The sequence below is a fragment of the Vipera berus genome (assembly GCF_964194415.1).
Source record: "Vipera berus genome assembly, chromosome: 2".
Lineage (NCBI taxonomy): Eukaryota > Metazoa > Chordata > Lepidosauria > Squamata > Viperidae > Vipera > Vipera berus.
In genome coordinates, this window is record NC_138203.1 from 170,305,724 (window position 1) to 170,326,175 (window position 20,452).

General features: G+C 42.0%; 1 protein-coding gene across 5 annotated transcripts in view; it reads right to left on the reverse strand.

The window, feature by feature from the left end:
• Window positions 1–19,058, reverse strand: part of UNC13D (unc-13 homolog D) — a gene marked incomplete at its 5' end in the record, with an annotated part of 67,046 nt that extends 47,988 nt beyond the window's left edge. For 2 of the 5 annotated variants that reach the window (XM_081317997.1, XM_081317996.1), the window contains one exon: window positions 257–358. In XM_081317997.1, coding sequence (XP_081174123.1) covers window positions 257–358 — 102 coding nt within the window. Of the gene's footprint in view, window positions 1–256; window positions 359–12,547; window positions 12,610–15,811; window positions 16,110–16,797; window positions 17,605–18,341; window positions 18,501–19,009 lie in introns of those variants that run through there. The other 3 variants (XM_081317999.1, XM_081317998.1, XM_081318000.1) reach the window with 3 other exon arrangements.
• Window positions 19,059–20,452: the final 1,394 nt, after the last annotated feature.

Sequence of the window (20,452 nt, forward strand, 5' to 3'; positions counted from 1 at the left end):
CTTTTGTATACTATTTCAGAGGTCAAACCAAGAAAGCAGCTTAAAATCATTATGGTATCTAATGTGCTCCAAAAGGTTTCAGCATATTTTCAAATTAAAGCAGAATGTGAAAGAGAAAGAAAGAAAGAAAGAAAGAAAGAAAGAAAGAAAGAAAGAAAGAAAGAAAGAAAGAAAGAAAGAAAGAAAGAAAGAAAGAAAGAAAGAAAGAAAGAAAGAAAGAAAGAAAGGCCGGTCAGAGTTAAGTGGCACAACCTACGTTTCTGCTGTCTTCTTGGGGTATTCCCATCATTGGGGTCTCACTCTCAGGCTCCATGCTGGGATGGACTGGGGAAGGGGTAAGCTGAGTGGAGGATGTCATCAGAACATGGTCATGTTTTCAGGCAGAGACTGACCCACAAAGTCAGAAATCTGCCTTTCCTAGCTTGAGGCTCCCCTTGGCTCTCACATGCTGAAGAGGAAACCACACTCTTTTATCACTCTGACCATTGTAGCAACAAACGGAAATTGAAGCAGGGCTCTGTTTCTCAGCTCATACCTTGCAATTCTCTAAACATGGAGTCCTCTACCCAATGCTGAATATACCCTAAAAAAATTACTTGTCCTCCTCTGAGGGCTTCTCGGTAGTCACAATTCCTTGGAGCTAAATCTGGATGCAAACTCTCTAGAGCAGGGGTCTTCAAACTTGGCCCTTTTATGATCTGTGGACTTCAAACTAGCATGCCTGGCTGAGGAATTCTGGGAGTTGAAGTCCACAAGTCATAAAAGGGCCAAGTTTGAAGACCCCTGCTCTAGACCAATGTTTCTCAACCTTGGCAACTTTAAGATGGACTTCAACTCCCAGGATTCCCTAACCATCCATGCTAGCTTGGTAATTCTGGGACCTGAAGTCTACACACCTTAAAGTTGCCCAGGTTGAGAAACACTGCTCTAAACAGATTAATATAAATTTGCAACTCACATTGCCCCAAGTAGAAAGGACAACTATGGTTTCTAAGAGAGCAGTGCCAGAGTCTAACCAGACCAAGCACCTTTTATACCTGGGTGATGTAATACTGTTATGTTATCTTGAAACTAATTCTCCAGCATATGTAATCCACAGAAAACTTCAGCTTTGAAATAAAGTTCAGGAGCAGAGCAAGTTCCATAAATGGTGGTCTTCTCAAGATCATGTGGGAAGAATCCAAAGAAAGAAATATTTTGGGAAATATTAAAAAGGCAGAATATATTTCCCCAAAGGAATAATGGAGAAGATCTTAAAAAAGATAGAAACCAGCCCCCAGAAACGAGCCCTAGCCCTCTCCCCCAAGCAGAAACTAGGCAGAGGCCAGCTTTTAGAAATGCAAATTCAATAATCCTTTCAGAAAGGTTGGAGCCTTCCAGCTAGAAATTGAAAAGATTAGGAAGACATAGACACCTAAAATATACATACCCCCACCCAAATTCTAAGGACAGGAAACATAATAGGATTAATCCACAAGTATCAAAAGCACACACTCAGATTCAGGTCAAAGTGCATGACACAGGAAATACAAAGCCTCAAACAGGAACAGGAAACAACTTCAAATGCCCCAGAAGGTAGAAAAACCCACCATTCCCAACTACATATAGTCAGTTTTTCCCAGAACCATCTTTCTGTCTGGCTCTCCTCTTCAATAAACTGCAACCTTCTTTCTAAAGCAGTCTCCATTTTGTTTATTCCCAGCTTGGACTGGACCCTGATGAAGATTTTTCTTTCGACATCAGGTTGAAGTAATGGTCATTCATTTTTTTGTGGTGGATTCTGTTAAGTCGTGGGCTCTGGTGAGCAGGAATGAAGACACACAGCTGAGTGCAGAGAAACTCATTCTTTTATTCAAGCTGGAACTGTACAAGGGCTTGGGCCGCTCCCAGCCCCAATATATAGCCAAGCCCTATGGCAGCAACCAATAAGATTGAACCCGTGCTTGCCGCCTGAGGCTGACCAATTGCAGGCCCGGAGATGACCTGTCTGGGTTGCTGGAGAACCATTAGTTCTCCAGCAACGCACGTGGTGTGGTACCAAAAGCCCAGTACATAACACACCCCTCCCTCCTAAGATCAGGCTATAATCCCCTTAAATAACTTGACAATAGTCAAGACTTATGATTCACTCCCAACAACCAAAATACATAATAACAAAACAAAAAATAAAAAAATAATGCTTGTTAATTCAAGGTAGTTAGAATAACATTACGTGACCTTTACAGATGTGCCCTTGTAGTATGGACTACAATAAGATTTAACAACAGCTAAATGGCTTGTCAATGCAGTAAGGACTACAAAGAGGTGAAAACTGTTCTGTACCAGCCTGCTACCAGCCCTGCAGAAAAGGCAACCCCTTTACAAATGGCAAGAGGCTGGAATACGTCTGCCAAATTTATTACTACAAAAACAAACAAGACACGAACCAAGATACAGGAGCTTTGAAACACTATCTGAGCGGTTGCTTTCAGCAAACCAGCCCTCCCCACACATTCCCTTTATAAAGAGTTCCGGGTGTGGCTTCTCTCTGCCTCCTTCCGAGAAGCCCCATTGCCTTCCTCTGGTTACTCCTACTTGACTGCCTCCTGCGTCGGGCGTCCTTGAACAGGGCCAGCTGTGGGTCATCTTCATCCACACTGTCAGGCTCACACAGCTGGGTCTCCATGGTGACCAAGTGGGAGGGGCCTGCCTGAGGGCTATCATCAGCAAGATCTTCAACCCCCTCAGCAAGGTCTTCAACACCCCCCTCCTCCTCTGAGTCGTCCGACCCAACTGCTGAACCCACAGGCTGACCCTGAATCACAACAAAAACATCTCAATGAACATGCTTGCCAACAGTTACAAAATGCCCCCAATTTCTGTAGGTAGTGCTACAATTGTCACAACACTATACATCACTTTATTTTACAATATAGTCTGTAAGATATGCCGGAGGTTTGTGTGGCCTGGAGGAATGCCTTGGAGTTCCACTCACTTTGTGGTCTACCAGCTTACCTGGTGGGCTGGGTAGACCCATGTCCCTTTGTGCTTCATCTTCCAGGGGAATTGAAACACTCTGCCTGGCCTCACCAGGTTGGCCCACCCCAGAGTCAGTCTGTTCTGCAGAGTAGGCACAGTGGTTGCTGAGATTCGGTTGGTTTGCCTGGTCAGGGGTCCCATGTTTCATTTCCGAGCTTCCTGGTTCTTCCTTGGAATCAACTTCAGCTGAGAAGGGAAAACCCTGGTGGTTCTGGTGTGGGCTGGCTTGGGTGCCAGTTTGAGGACTTCAGGAGGGACTTATGCCATAGTCCTCACTTAGTGACCGTTCTGGAAACCTCTTCCTAAGTTGATCGATGTGTCTTCTGACCAGTCGCCCTCCCTCCAACCCCACTTTGTAAGATAGGGGTCCGGATGCCTTGGTCACCTGACCAGGAACCCACAAATTTCCAGGCCCATAGTTTCTGTCCCAAACCCAATCACCCATTTGCAGCCCCCATGGGGGTTTTGGTCTAGAGGCTTTGGATGCCACTCTGTCTGGATGCAACCTGTCCAGTTTAGTAATTAAACGCCTTCCCCAACGAAGCTCAGCAGGACTTTTACCTGTAGCCATGCAGGGTGTAGAATGCTGACAGAGCAAAAAAAAATCTGCCAATCTATGATGCCAGTCACCTGTGATGATGCGCTTGAGTGCTTCTTTTGTTGTCCTCACCATGCGTTCGGCTTGTCCATTCGAAGAAGGATGAAATGGTGCAGACGTAGCATGTCTGATGAGGTTAGCTCTCAGAAAAGCCCAAAACTCAGCAGCAGTGAATTGAGCCCCATTATCAGAAACCAAAACATCAGGCAACCCATGTGTAGCAAAGAATTTTCTCAGCACCTGGATGGTCCTAGCAGTAGTCATATTAGGGACTGGAACTACTTCCAGCCATTTTGACTGGCTATCCACTACTACCATGAAAAGCTGTCCTTGAAAAGGCCCAGTGTAGTCTATATGAACCCTGGACCAGGGAGTATGTGTTTCTTCCCACCTGTGAACTGGGGCCTGAGGCATTTCAGGCCTAGATTGCTGGCAGGTATAGCAACCATGAACTTGATCTTCTACAGCCTTATCCAGGCCAGGCCACCAAAGGTAGCTTCTAGCTAAGGCTTTCATTCGCACAATGCTTGGATGGCCTTCATGTAAAGATTGTAAGACTCTGTCCCTCAATGAAGTGGGGATAATGACTCTGTTGCCCCATAAAATGCAGCCCTTGTGTGCAGACAACTCATGTCTCCTGACAAAATAACTTTGAAATTCAGAGCCTGGACTTTTTTCCAACCAGCCCGTGTATACCCATGACAGTACTCTGCTCAGAATTTTATCTGTGGCAGTTTCAGCAGCAATATCCCTTGCGTGGAAGGGATACTCAGGTAAGTCCTGAATGGACAATATTTTAGCAGCAGGAGCTGGATCAGGATCCATTAGTGGCAGTGGTAGTCTGCTGAGGCCATCTACATGGCCCATTTCCTTCCCAGGTTTGTGAATTAACTTAAAATTGTATGCAGACAAAAATATAGACCATCTCAGCATTCTTGGAGATAGTATGTGGGGAGTTTGCTTATCTGTTGTGAATAACCCCAAAAGGGGTTTGTGGTCAGTGTAAACAGTGAAATCCCTGCCATATAAATAATCATGAAATTTCTTAACTCCAGCCACTATGGCCAAGGTTTCTTTATCAATCTGTGCATAATTGCGCTCAGCAGAAGATAAAGTCCTAGAATAAAACGCAATAGGAACCTGTTTCCCATTCTTCTCTATGTGGCTTAAGACTGCCCCCACCTGTAGGGAGATACATCACATGCAAGACATACAGGTTTAGACTCAATGTAATGAGTTACAGTGGACTTTTCTGAAAGAAGGGCTTTGAGATCCTGGAAACTTTTTTCATGTAAGTTAGTCCATTTCCAAGGGGCTTTTTTATCAAGTAGCCTGTGGAGGGGCTCTGCTATTGCAGCCTTATGAGGTAGGAATGTGTGATAAAAATTCATGAGGCCCAAAAATGCTTGCAGCTCTCCTTTTGATTTTGTCTAGGAGCCATTTTGATGGCCTTCACTTTTGAATTCCACTAGCATCGATACGGAACCCCAAGAATTCCATTGATGAGACCCCAATACATTTGTTTTTCTTTAATTTGAGGCCCGCATCATGGAGCCTTTGCAAAACAGCCCTGAGCCTATTGGCCAATACTTCTGGGGATTCCCTGGCAATGAGAACATCATCAAAATAGGGGCAGACACCCTGAATATCCTTAAATGTGCGTTCCATAATCCCTTGGAAAATACCCGGTGCAACAATGGTTACTGCGTCTGCACACAAAGTTGAACGTGTCATGCGAGATGATCGATACCGCCAAGCCGGAGTCCAACTCCATCTTACATTTTTATTATTATTTTTAATTCCATTTATATCCCGCCCTTCTCCGAAGACTCAGGGCGGCTTACAAGCTTAGCAGTAGCCTTCATTCTATGTATATGCCTGCTTATTAGGGCTTTCACACACACCCCAAGCGGCATTATTACAAAGTCAGCTTAATTGCCCCCAACAATCTGGGTCCTCATTTTACCTACCTCGGAAGGATGGAAGGCTGAGTCAACCTTGAACCTGCACTAATTGCAGGCAGCTGGTGTTACTTAAGGAGGCATTAGCCCATCTGCTCCACCAAGGCTCTCCATGGAACTCCTTGTAGCTCTACCGAGAGCTTGAGTTTAGGCTTAAGGGGGCGATGAGCTCCGGTGTGGCAAATGCTTCTCTGGCTTCTGAAGAACCCCACACTAACTGGACCCTGGGCCCCAGTACCTCTCCTAGTCGGTTCCTCCGATGGTCTGTCTCTCTGTCGGGCTCTGCACACCACCGCAATATGGCCAGTCCTTCCGCAAGCTCTACACGTGGCCGAATGAAATCTGCAATTGGCACGGAAATGGTTGCCTCCGCACCCCTTACATCTAGGTAAGAGAACTGCCTTGTAATCGTTCTCTCGGTGGTTGCTGCGGTTTTGCGCGTTTGGCTGCCTTTGGAGCTTGTTTATTTCGAGTTCTTGGTCTTCTGACGATTCTACAATGCATTTGGCGACCTCGAGATGGACGGAATTTTCTACTTTTGAAGATTTGGTGGGCTGCACTGTTTGCACTGCACCTCCGGCTGCTTCGTCAGCCATGACCTCGTCCTGTGCCTCGGTGAATGTGAGATTGGGTCTGGCAAACAGTCTCTGCTGTAGGGTTCTGTCTCTAAGGCCACAGACGAGTCAGTCTCTCAGTCGTTCCTCTAAATTCGAGAACTTGCAAAGGCGTGTGGCCTGCCTTAGGCCTGCGATAAACTCTGAAGTTGTCTCTCCGGGAAGTTGCACTCTTTGGTCGAATTTAAAATGCCACGCCATCTTCAACATCTTGGGCTGAAAATGCCCGGTCAGCTGCTTCTTAAGGTCTGCAAACGATACCACTTCAATGGGCGTTGGCACGAAAAGATTTTCTGCTAGGTCGAAAGTCACTGGCCCACACATGCACAGCAACGTGGCAGCTTTTAGGCCTTCCTCTGCAATCTGGTTTGCTCATAGATAGTTCTCCACTTGCGAGAGGTAAGACGGCCATTCTTCTGGATGCTTTACATTGAACTCTCTGAGTTTGCTGACCTTCGGCATCTTCCTCGATTCCTGCATTCTTGGATCCTGCTCAGGGAATGTGTCCGCTGAGCACGCGGCCACTAGTGTAGCTTTACTAGCCGGCCTAGAGAGGGGGAGGGAAGATGCCTCTTCCCTCCAGCGTGTAATGCCGACCCCTCATGAATTTCAGCCCTTTAGGCGGTGAAGCAGGATCCCATCCTCGTCACCACTGTTAAGTCGTGGGCTCTGGTGAGCAGGAATGAAGACACACAGCTGAGTACAGAGAAACTCATTCTTTTATTCAAGCTGGAACTGTACAAGGGCTTGGGCCGCTCCCAGCCCCAATATATAGCCAAGCCCTATGGTAGCAACCAATAAGATTGAACCCGCGCTTGCTGCCTGAGGCTGACCAATTGCAGGCCCGTTAGTTTTCCAGCAACGCACGTGGTGTGGTACCAAAAGCCCAGTACATAACAGTTTTCCCAGAGGAAACCTGGCAATTGCAAAACTGACTAGTTATTTTCCAGACAGGCTTGACATGATGCAATTTGCTTGTGGCATGAAAAGTCTTCGCTGATAAGCACTGAGGTGATACAGACCTACAAGAAGAGAAAGGCCTACTCTGTCCCAAACCAGCACATTCTCTCAGAAATTGAAACAGATGAAGATAGGGTCAAACATGCCTGTCTTTTCTTCACTAAGAAAGAAAAACAACATGTTTTGGCTTAGATCTCAAATCTGATTTTTGTCTTGCTAAAACATGTGAAGAGGCTTTGGGTGGTCAAGAGGCAGCCTTAACATGGAGAAAAAGGCTGAATAATAGATGCGGCCTTATCACACATACAACGTACACTGAATTTGGGGGGAACTGGGGAGGGGATATTTGTTTTTCTTAACTGGCACATATTTTAAGGTGACCACCACAATTTTCATGCCTTTCTCCTCTCAGAATGAAAAGAAATGGAGTTGTCGGTTTTTAGCCTCCATAGTGAGCAGACCTTTGAGGGCTGCAAAAAGGGAAAGAAAGATCTATTTGTACTGTCAGCAGTGCATACTTCCCCCTCCTGTTCTCTAAAATCTTTTAACATTGCTATTTTTTTTTCTCAAACAAGGTTCACTACTAACCAAACAACTCTAGTCATTCTAGCTGAGAATGCTGGGACTTGTAATCATCTAGACAGATTGAGAAGGCTGCTGCTATTCCTCTCATTATTTCTTTGGCTTGGGATTTCTTTTTTCTGTTTTGACTTGCTGACTGCTAGAGCTCTTATTTTCTCCTTAAGTACACAATTCCTACAACCTCAACAAACAACTAGCAAACTGTTAGGTATTGGGCTTGTGGTGTTACTCCACGTGCGTTGATGGAGGAGCTAACGGCTCTCCAGCAACCCAGACAGGCCGTCTCCGGTCCTGCAATTGGTCAGCCCCAAGCGGCAAGCGTGGGTTCAAACCTATTGGCTGCCGCCTAGGGGCTAGACTATATATTGTGGCTGGTTGCGGCCCAAGCTTCAGTACAGTTCTAGCAAGAATAAAAGTATGAGTTATTCTGTACTCAGCCTCGTGTCATCATTCCTGCTCTCCAGAGCCCACGACTTAACACAAACCTTGCCAAAGATGAACAGGGTTCCTTGGTGGTGGTGGCCACTAGAATATAGCCAGAAAACAATTGCTGTGAAAGTCTGGGAGAAATAAGAGTGACGTGTAGTTTGGTAATGAGGGCATTTGGACCCAGACAATCCAGGGTCAACTTTTTACTCAATTATAAAGCTTACAAGGTGACTCTCTCAGTCCAACCTACATCCAGTGTCATTGCAGAGTATGAAAGGAAGATCCATGTAAATGGCCTTCAGCTCTCAAGAGAAAACAAATTTATTAAATTTATAGGACATCACTACTGAGGGACTCTGGGCCACAATAATACATGCAATAATAAATAAAGAGGACTGAAAAAAAGAGAAGATGTTCATGCAAATCTGGAAAGTCAGCTGACTGGAGGCCTCGGGGCAGATAATTAAAGCTAATTATTTGGTGGTGTGTGCACATTGGCATCATCTACCATCACACAACAGCAATCAAGCACCTGCAAAAGGCAAGTGAATAAACATGTCCTGCTTGAGGCATCTCAACTCTATGACCATCCTGACTTTGGCAGGTGAGCTACCTCCATTTCCTCTCCTGTGGATTTTACAATATAGGACTTCCACATGCATGATAGGATATCAAAGAGCAGAGAGAGAAGAAGAAAATAACAACCACCCATAGAAGAGTAGATTTAACATGTTATCTGTTAAGAATGAACTCATTCTCTGTTCAAAATGTAGGAAACATGAGACAAGAACTGAGAAGGCTCCTGTAACCCCAAAGGGCTCTTCTTTCAAGTTCTAGAGGCTGCCTACCTGAGCCAGAACAAACTGGGACTTCCTTGCTCGACATGAGTCAACTATACTAGGGGTCCCCAATCTCCGGCACTGTGCTGCGGCATGCCAGGAACTGGTCCCTGCAAACAAGCAAAGCTGCATCCGCGGGGTGCAGGCAGTACATGAAACCAGGACCCCTCCGGTCTGCAGAAAAACCTCTCTCCGTGGAACCGGTCCCTGGTGCTCAAAAGGTTGGAGACCTCTGAACTACAACCTATTAGGCTTTTGCCTTAATGCAGTGCTTTAAGTTGTTAATACAATTTAAAGCAATTTAAAGCATTGCATTTGGAAATTCTAGTTGTTACCATCTTGGTTTATCTTTGAAAAAGAAACACATACCCTGTAATTAATATTGTTTCAAATATCCAGTATACACCTCCTTTCCCTTCAAAGTTATTTAGAACATACTGTAGCACCAACTTTTCTTTTAAACATTAATTAAACATTAAACATGCTTTGATGTTCTTGATCACACTGGGCAAAGGAATTTCTTTGTTTCCCCTTTTTATTTCCTCCTTTCTTAGTAATGATCTACAGCTCTGTAGCTCTCAGAGGACCTCTGCATGAAAATAACAATAAAAATCTACAGGAATGTGTTATTGAGGCAATATGCAATTGGCAAATTAAAATGGGCCTGTGAAATTTAGATCTTTGTATGATTAAGCAACCTTATATGATCTTTTATTTCTCCTGGGATGAAAGCATATAAAAATCAGTATATTAGAACAAGGCAGTAACCTATCTCTATTAGGGCCATATGGTCTTCAGTTCATCTCTTAGTACATGGTATATATGGTTATGAGGATAATTGACACACCATTCCTGCATCTGGTCACTGGGTTGGTGGTCAAATCCCTGTTTGTTGGTGTTGAATGACTTCAACCTCCATACTTTGGAGGCTCAGTTTAGTACAGTACAAGAGTTTATGGTCTCCATGATAACCATGAGCCTATTAAGATAATCACTGATCTGATACACAGAGATTAGACCCTATTTCCACTTCAGAGTAGTTGCTGTATGATCTCAATGTGAGAATACTATCACCATCCCTTTGTCATGGTCAGAGCATTTCATGGTCCAAATGTGAGTGATGATCATCCATGATCTCCACAGGGCTGGGCCTCTGGATCCAGATGATTTCAACCAGGTTCTTGAGGTTTTTCCTCACAATCTGACAGGCATGTCCATCAAGAAGCTGGTTTGCCACTGGCCACTTTTTGGCCACTTTGGGGGGGGGAGGGTGTCTATGATTTCCTGAGGTTTTCTAGCATAAATTGTTTGAACTAAGAACCCTTTTCCCAGTCTCAAATAATATCATTACCTACACACACACACACACACACACACACACACACACACACAAACACACAAACAAACAACAACCAGACTTGGTTATTGAAAAACTGTTTCATCAGCAGCAATCCTAAACTGGATCCTTTACTCCCAAACAAGCAATTGCAATTGCTTCATTACCTCCAGGATATGCCCAAATTACCCCAGTTTAAGAACCACTTCTCTGGGACATGAAACATCAGAAATGATGGTTTGGTAGTTCGGGAACAACAGTTTAACCAAGCCCATGTATGTGCCCAGGATCAGACCTACACCATGTTGGTAAGAGAGGCAAAACATTTTTACTTCTCACATTTGCATCCACATCTTGTCATCCAGTGGACATAGGTCTGATTCCTTTTCAGGAAAAACAATTGCAATATGTACATAGATGCATTCCTACACACACACACACACACACACACACACATGTGTGCATGCAGAAGCAAAACAAATGATGCTGGTCTCATTATGCACAAGTTTCCAAACAATAAATAGCAAGCCATCAAGTATCCAGAGAACATATTTGATAATAATTCTTACAACCTTCTGTATACAAACAGAATCTGTTTGCATGCTTATTTGGAGGCAGTTAATCTCTTTCATCCACTTGCTTTCAGGATATCTGAGCACCATTTCTCTCAAATCTGTGGCACAAGCTCCCTTTATGAGAAGCTTTCTCTCTGTCTTTAACATCTGGAGACTGGATTAGTGTTCTTTAGCTTCTTTGGATGCCTTTGTTTCTGGCATCAATATTTCTGGTGTGCATTTATATATTGCCTTTGCAATATGGTATCTGTTGGACACATGTTCATATTAAACATTAACACCTGGTGCTAGTTTGTCTAGGCACAGACCATGTCACAAGTCAACACATTTTCCGCTACCAGCTCAGGCTTCACTGTAGCCCCTTGGCTTTTGCAGCTTCTGTTTTCTCACTCGAGTGCCCCACTGACCAAAGACACATGCAAATGAGCAATAAAAGTGAATAAAAGGCATTCAGCTGCTGAAGAGTGCTCACTCATTCTGATTTGTCTGCCTAGGCCGAGGGGCAAAGATTAGGCCTAAACTTGTGTTCCCTGGAGATATGTTGAGCCAACTATTATATACACCTTCATTATATTTCACTGCACTGATTGGAGGGAGGAATCTGTTGGCATTGACGCTTTAGCACTACATGATTTACTGACCACAAGGGGACAATGTGATATGGAGAGTTAAAGATTTCCTCTGGGACTCATTTTGTTACTTTGCTTGCTTTTTGTCCAAAAGAGTGCTAATCTCAAGTCAATTCCTTCTTTTTATTTTCTCCCAGGCTTACATAATTACAGAACACATGCTCTCAGATTCTCTTCCTAATGTACAGGTAGTCTTCGACTTATAACAGTTTGTCTAGTGACCATTCAACTTACAATGGCACTGGAAAAGTGACTTAGGACCATTTTTCACACTTTAAAACCATTGCAGCATCACATGACCAATTTTTCAGACGCTTGGCAACTGACTCCCATTTATGACAGTTGCAGCATCCTAGGGTCACATGATCACTTTTTGGGACCTTCTTACAAAGTCAATTGGGAAGCCAGATTCACTTAACAACTATGTTACTAATTTAACAACTGCAGCAATTCACTTAACAACAATGGCAGGAAAGGTAGTAAAATGGGGCAAAACTCATTTAACAACTGTCTTGCTTAACAACAGAAATTTTGGGCTTAATTGTGGTCACAAATTTAGGATTATCTGTAGCTAGCTAGTTGATTGGCTTTGCTCATCTCCATCATGCATTTCCTGCACATAAACCTGTTATACTGTAGTTACTATATATGACCTATGATACTTTATTAATCATTGCTCAGGGCAGATTCCTGCTCACATGTGGGATTAGCAAAAATATGCAAATGAGTTTAAAGACATTTGAACATGGGTACTATGATACCTTTCCTAAATTCATCAATCCGCTGCTGAAAAGCCCCATCTCTACCTGACAGAGCCAAGAGCTTTGACATTTTTTTATAATTCTACCATCCATTAATAATATTTCCTTGCTGGCATAATTATTGTTATAACACCCTGCATAGATTTTGGAACCTCTTATATGCACTATTAAGAAGAATCCTTTTTTATACTACAATAACCTGATTTTTTGAAAAACTTATGGGGTTTACACAAAATTTGGCTTACCTCGCTTGTGTTGATTGTCCTGAAGATCTGAATTTTCTTAAGATTTTTCTAAAAATAGTTACCTAGAAATAGAAGAATTTGGCTTTGTATATTCTCAGTCATGGGAAATTTTTCAGAATGATTCACTTCTTTATAGCCCAAAGCTAGAGGGCTGGTGTGGGGGCGGTGAGTTAAATGTGACAATTACGCAAATGTCAATGATACTCAAGGAAAAACTTTGCAGTGTAAAAACCAAAATCACCTCATTTCACAATAAACAGCAGTTGTTGAAGAAAAGCCATTTATAAGAAATCAAAACATTTTTCACTGCTTTATTTTTCAGAGAATTGAGGAAGGTCCCTTGAGATGCTTTTTCCATCCACCCATTCCTTCTGTGGGCTGAGAAACTACTTTGTCAGACCATTACTCAGGTTGCTGCTCTTCTGTCTCCCAAGCTTATTTACATCATAGCCCATTTGTGTGTGTGTGTGTATGGAAAGTTCAGTTTGCAGATCACTGACTAATAATAACATTAAACCAAGCTGTTGTTGTTAGGTGCGAAGTCGTGTCCGACCCATCGCGACCCTATGGACAACGTTCCTCCAGGCCTTCCTGTCCTCTACCATCTTTAAACCAAGCTAACAGCTGCTAATCATATAGTTCAGGGAGACTATTCTACTAAGTTATGGTAACATAATTTAACAGCACAAAAAACAATGCTACAATAAAATGATATAAAATATACTATAATATTAAAGTGTATGAAAATGCTAAAGTGTCAATGAAGAGGAAGATAAGTAGGCCTGAATTTTTCTCCACACCGTATTTGTCACCTACTGTATAACTCAGTTTTTGCCCTGTTTCAGACTCGTGGATCTGATGCATATTTGTATTTAAATTAAAATACATTTATTGGAATGGCTTTCTTCTTTAAGCCAATTTCAATTTCTTCTTTTATGAAGATCCAGGAGCCAACTGGTCTCCTTCAAAGATTGGGGGAAGGACTGATCCTATCTGAACACTTAATTTGGTGTAAAGAGGACCAATTAGGAGGTTTGGTCTGAGAAAACTGGAGAAAAACTATTTCTATGCTAAATTTTAGCTGGAATAAAACAGCATTATTCAGCTTGGAACATTGGATCAAAAAGAAGTCTAGAAAAAAAAATATAATGTTCTACCTTTGTTTTTTGAGCCTTGGGAAAACTATTTTGTCTGTTATTTGATAGATTGCACCTGGCCCAATTCACTTAGAACAAGGCTTGCCAAAGACAAATACAGGAGTAAAAAATGGGATTGATAGGAGTATCTTGGAAATATGTAAATAATCCATTGGCAGTTTCCAAACTTATACTGCTAAAAAAAAATCACAATGCATGATTTCTAGGCAGATTTAAAACAGTTTAAATTATGCTCTCTCCCCCCCCCCAAAAAAAAAGAGAGAGAAAAAAAGTACTAGGATTGAGTATGATTGAGACAGAAGGCTGGGCTAATTAATTCCTTGCCTACTTAGAATCTCCATGCTTTCACAATACAGCGCTATTATTCATCCTGCCCATTTGCAGGAATACAGAACAGAAAATCAGAGTGCTAGCTTCCCAAAACATCATATGGACAGACCTCTCTTGCAGATGAGAAAATAGGTAGAGTGATAGGCAAATCTCCCCCGAATCTTCTCTTAAAAGCCCCGGAATGTGAAGATGTGTAATTATTTCTTTAGACATTATCTAACCTGTACAGAGCCAGACTGGTGTAGCAGTTACTGACACTGAGTAGAAACTATGGTAGGAGACTGTGAGTTCTAGTCCCATCTTGGGCACAAAGGCAGCAGGGTAACCTTGGGCCACTCACTCTCTCTCAGCCCCAGGAAGGAAGGGAGGGCAAACCACTTCTGCAAATGTTGTGAAGAAAGCTGCAGGGACTTCTCCATGTAGTCACCAAGAGTCAAGATCAATTTAAAAATGTGTGTGTGTGTGTGTGTGTGTGTGTGTGTGTGTATGTACGAGCGCGTGCACACACACAAGCCAGGCCTATAAGATATTGCTTAGTACTACCCTCCTTTCTTGGTTGAATAGTCTGTAAAAACCAAATTGCAGCTATTATGTAGCGTAAGCAACCATGTTGAAACAAAACTGATGGCAATTGTATTTTAGTTGCTGCCAATCCTGCAGAAGCAACGGATGGAAACTCACCAAAGAGAGAAGCAACCTAGAACTAAGGAGAAATTTCCTGACAGTTAGAACAATTAATCAGTGGAACAACCTGCCTCCAGAAGCTGTGAATGCACCAACGTTCACAGGAAACTGGAAAACCATTTGTCTGAAATGGTATGGGTTTTCCTGCCTGAGCAGGGGTTTGGACTAGAAGACCTCCAAGATCCCTTCTGACATATCATCATCATCATCATCATTATAGAACAACTGTCAAGCAATAACATTCGATACCCATACGTCGGAAACTTGACAACAACAGTAGATCTCTTTCCATATATAACAGAATATTTGGCTTCCCTTTAGCTTGCTCTTGCACTTAATCCTTAAGGATCCAGAGACCCTTCCTCCAATTCTTGAAGACCATACATCTTCCAAAGCACAGGCTTTTGCCCCGACACAGTAGACTTGCTTTCAGTTACCATTGTGCTCAAGATCTTCCATCTCCATGAGAGCCAGAGAAGCCGTACAGCTGCTAAACTGCATGTGACTGCAGAAGATTGGTTTGTACTCTGACTTCTGGAAAGCCAGGGGAAAAGGGTTGCTCTGTTCATTCCCTGCCCACCTTCTGAAACTGACCATTCTGTAGTTGTTCTAGAGAGACCCCCCCACCCAAGACAAATACTCTAGGAATGCACATTTTCCCAGACCAGATCAGTCAACAGGTTTAACTTGTTACCGCTGCAGTTGCTACTATGTGAAAGTGATTTGTTACCCATGATAAGCTACCTGATTCTCTTTTCCCTCAGGTGATACATGCAAGGTATATGTGAAAGAGGATTCTAACTAATGCATCACCTAGACCGGACAGCCACTTATCTGAAATGATATAGGCCAGGGTCTCCTGCTTGAGCAGGGGGCTGGACTAGAAGACCTCCAAGGTCCCTTCCAGCTCTATTCTATTCTGATCTTGATTCTACAACTCTGACCGTTATTAGCTCACGTAATAGGAGAAAGTTTTTCTCCCCTCTTTCCAGGCATTCATCCGTCTCTCTAGAAATATCCAAATAAGTTGAGTAATTACAAAAGTAACCCACAAAAATAATCCTCTCCAATTACCAAGTTAGTTGATACTTACCTAAAAAAAATTACAGGGATCTATCCAAGCATTTTTGCAAGCAGCAACAGCTTCTCTGACACATTAAACTAAGCGCTGCCCGTTTGCCTGCAGGACTGGTAGGACTGGTTGGCGGCTCGCTAAAGATCATATAATCCCATTCTGTGGAAGGCGGAAACATACATCAGTTGCTTATTTTGTTATCAGTTGATTATTATAAAACAGACAGCTAGTCATCTTTCTTGTCAGGAAGTTTGCCCTCGGATTTTGCCAGCAGCCCACCAATTACGATCCTGTGCAATTTCGGTTACTGCTAGAAGCCAAGAAATGAACTAATGCAAATCAGTTGGCCGTCATTTGGTCTCCTCTTGAATCCTAGCAAAAGAGTGGGGGGGGGGAATAAAGAGAAAGAAAAAGAAACTTAAAACGTTAATTTAAGGTAGCTGCCTGGCGCATTTTCCAAATCGTTGAGTGCTTTAATGTTTTTGGGAGAAATTGGAGATTAGACCTCCAAATTCAAAGTATGAGTTTGCAAAAAAAGCAAGCACCGGCAGCTACATTCATGTGACTAAAACCAAGCAAATAACAGCTTGTCCTGTTGCCAGAAGGATGCTTAATTTTATTGGCCCCGCACTGTTTATATCAAAATACATTTCCCGGGCAGAGGCTGATCAGGTCTTTTCTGGTTTTCAAAGAGGAAGCTTTCCCATTTTATGAAAGCAAACGGGCAGCTGTCTAGGACTATATACCCCTCAGCCTGAGGGATGCCACACTGACTTCTCCATTTAGAGATTATGTCCCAATTGGCAACCCTGTGATCAATGGGCAACCCCACACACACACACATTCACTTGTAAATACCCACAGCGTGCATCCCAAATACCTGATGATAACCAGTAACCAAAACTGGGATGTGATTTGCTAATCAAATCTAATGTATAGTTGCCTACTGATTCAGAATGTACAGTATTTATTTATTCATTCATTCAATTTGTATGGCCACCTACCTCTCCATAGTGACTCTGGGTGACCTACAGCATATGAAAATAATTTTTAAAGTTCTGCAACAATAAATAACAATATGATCAGCTCCAAATCCATAATTCCAACAAACATGCCTATTTCTAATTTTCTTTTTTTTTTGTCTCAACAATTTCAGGCTTTTCTTGGTTCTGTTTGGTCCTGCTTTGAGGACTGGTATATCTAAAATTAGAGCTAATTTAGCTAAAATTAGAGCTAATATCTTGGTGGTAAAAATCCAGGTGGGAGCTAGATGGCAACAAAGATATACCAAAATGTAAAGTGCAAATATGGTAGCTCTGCTGAAATAAAACACTAGCGTTCAAGTCAGGGTCACATGAATTCAGTAATTCAATTCTTACTCAAAATTCAGTCAAGTTTTTTCCAGATGAAAATGTTGAAACAAAGGGCTATCAAAAATGTATTACAGAAGTCGTATTTAAAGAACAACAGGGGAAAATCCATATGTTTAATTGTGAAACTTTTGATTCCTCTGCACTTAGATAACTCTCTACCCAAATTTCTGGTATTTTCCATTTCTGGGGGGGGGGAATAACCCTCTGGAAAGCCACATCAGTCAAAGTAAACAATTTCAGGTAAATTCATCTATTTTAAAATAGCCACAAGGTTTTTTTTCTTGGTGGTTAGCAAACTTTTTTATTAGAATTAGTATTCTCAAAATCCAAAAACAGCAAGTCCCAAGAAGTTTTATGTTTTCACAGATTGAGAATTTGTAACTGTGGAAGCTCCATTATTCACAGGAAAAATAGCTGCCAGCGGCTGTTGGGGGGGGGGGGGCAAGGACTGCTCTCTGATTATCAGTATTTTTCCAGAGAGGGGTTCTGTACTTTTAACATGGCAGAAAGAGGCTTATAATTTGTAGTTCACACCACAATAAAAATCACTTTTGGTGAAATCTAATCTAATCACGAACCAAATAAAAATGTAGAACTTCCTAATAGAAAATTAAGCTGGTATCCAAGATGATCATAAGCTTGGGATATATGGTATCATACCCATGCAAGAGTATAATCAAAAGTAAGATACATCCTATAGCATGGAAGAATATTCAGTTCTGTCAATTAATTTCCCTCTCTGCTATAAAGGGAAAATAATACTGATTGCAACCAGTCATTCTCAGATATGGACTTTTATATGAAGACTAAGTACCAATAATTTGATTATTTCACTGACTTCAAGGTCAAGAACAGAAAACAAACTACATTAAGGTTTAATGCATTATATAAACCAGGTCTGTGAACCCTAACAATTGGATTAATCTGTAAACTTTCATGGACCACAGTCTATAAAGGAAAATTTATCCTGTGTTAGAATTAAATATAATAATTTTGTATTCACAGCATTTATAATATTAATACTACTTATTAATTTATAGTAATACAGACATAGCCTTGGTTGAGGGAATTTGACACAGCAATAATATCAAAGAGAAATGAAAGATAGCAAGAAAGAGGCCAATTATTAACTGTAAACATTCAGTTTACAGGCTGCATGTATATAAATGACCAACTTAGCCAAATGTAGTTTGTCCGTTTATGGCTTAGCATATTCTGTGAACTACGCCACAATACGATGTACGAGTGCACTGATTTTATCGCACAATGTATGTTAAAAGCCTTTGTCCCCTATTCAAGCCACAGGAAATAAAGGGATGTCCAGGAACAATTTTCTAAAAAAAACAAAACAAAACCATTAAACAGTCATAATCAATCTGTCATAAGGAAATATTAATATCATGTCTTATTTGACAAGAAATATGTTTAGAAATGTGTCTATAACGTTCTATCATTTGATACACTGAAGCAACCTGCTTTTAAAAGTACATTTTGAGATACTTCTGAAGAGGACTAAAACGTATATAAACTCATTTGCCTAGAGAGGCTGGCATCATGCTGTTCCCCCCCCCCGCCCCCAAGCACTAGCATTTTTGTGGAAACCTAGGGCACATGCTGATTTAATCTGACCATCTGGGTTAAGTAATCTTCTCTTTGCTCGTCAAACTGAAACGCATCCCGCCCTTCTCTAGCTGCCTCACCCAAGCAGCCTGTGCCCATAAGCTCTGCTCTCTTTCAGGCTTTTCACTGCATCCGCCCTTTAGGGACAATCTCCCTGCTTAAAGTCTGCGCTCTTAGTAACAGAAGCAGGCAGGGTAGAAAGAAAGGGAAAGACAAAACTCACCTTGGTTCTGCATCAAGTGCCTTTCCCTCTTAAGCAGGAGAGGTTGACAGCTGTAGATCTTTATTGACTTGTTTTACTGTAAAGGGTTGGGCAAAATGCTATGAGGCAAGAACAAAGGCAACCCTACACCAATAAAAATCCCTCTGAGATTATTGGTAGGGAGGAGACATGTTCGTGTTGCGTGTGTATGTAAATAAAACTTGTGGAATCGTCTAAACTTGGCTCTAAATACCCCAAGTAAACTGCAAATTTCTTTACTTTGCATTGAGAAGGTGTTTCTTTTAGCCATACAAGTTTTGCAAAAGGTCCCAGCAGTGAAAACACTGCTACCAAAGCCATTGCTTTTCAAAATACAACTGATGCCAGATTCCAAAAATTGTCTGGGTTTGCACAATTAACTAGGTTAATACATACGGTAGTTACCTAGTTTGTGTCTCATAAGTGCACATTTAATGTTACACAAATTCAGTGTCTGTAGTTGCACTACATTTCAGCCTAGCTTGTATGAATGAAAGTTATGGAATTATTTAGTTATTATGTGAACCCCCAAAACTGAATTAATTATGGATCAATTATCATCTTCCTTCCCGTTCTGACCACTTTCTACAGGGGGACGATTGAGAGCATCCTGTCATACAGCATCATTGTCTGGTTTGGAAGCATCACTGCTTCAGACAGGAAGGCGGTGCAGAGAGTGGTGAGGATGGCTGAAAAGATCTTTGGCAGTTCCCTCCCTCCCATCCAGGACATAGCACAGAAGCGTTGTTTGAACAGGGTCCGTAAGATTATCTGGGACGCTACTCATCCTCTTCACAACCTGTTTTCCTTGTTACATTCTGGGAGGAGACTTCATGGTATCCATAGCAGAACACCCATAGTTTCATTCCATACTGCATTAACTTTGTGAACTCTCAGGCTTCCTCCTTCCATTATATATTCAAGATGGGCAGCATTTAATATTTATTGTTATGTATATGTAGGGGTGTGGGTCTAAACATAGGTTGTTTATAGTATGTTTTAGGTGTGTGTCATGTGTTTCACTTTGAGAGCGGGCAACTAAATTTCATTTTTGATGTGTGCCACTGTGCCCACAGTAAAAAAATGACAATAAAGATTATCTTATCTTAAAATTAACTAGAGGTAAGAGTCTTGTACAATCTTGACATTATCTTTCTGGATGTATTGCTGATGCTTCTCATCTCCTTGGGTGTGTATGCCATTGCTTATCCCACTTACATGATGGCAGAACCAGTAACAACAGTTGTTAGTGTTGGCAATCAGCAGCCTCAGGAGGAACAATTTGGCTTTACTAGTGCTTACATAGGCTTATAGGTCACCAACCCTAAAGTGTACTGCAGCAAATGTCACATGACTCATACCAGGAAATGAATTCAAAGAGCCATGCCATGGAAATGTTGTTTGGCCAATGTGCGGCTTCAGGTT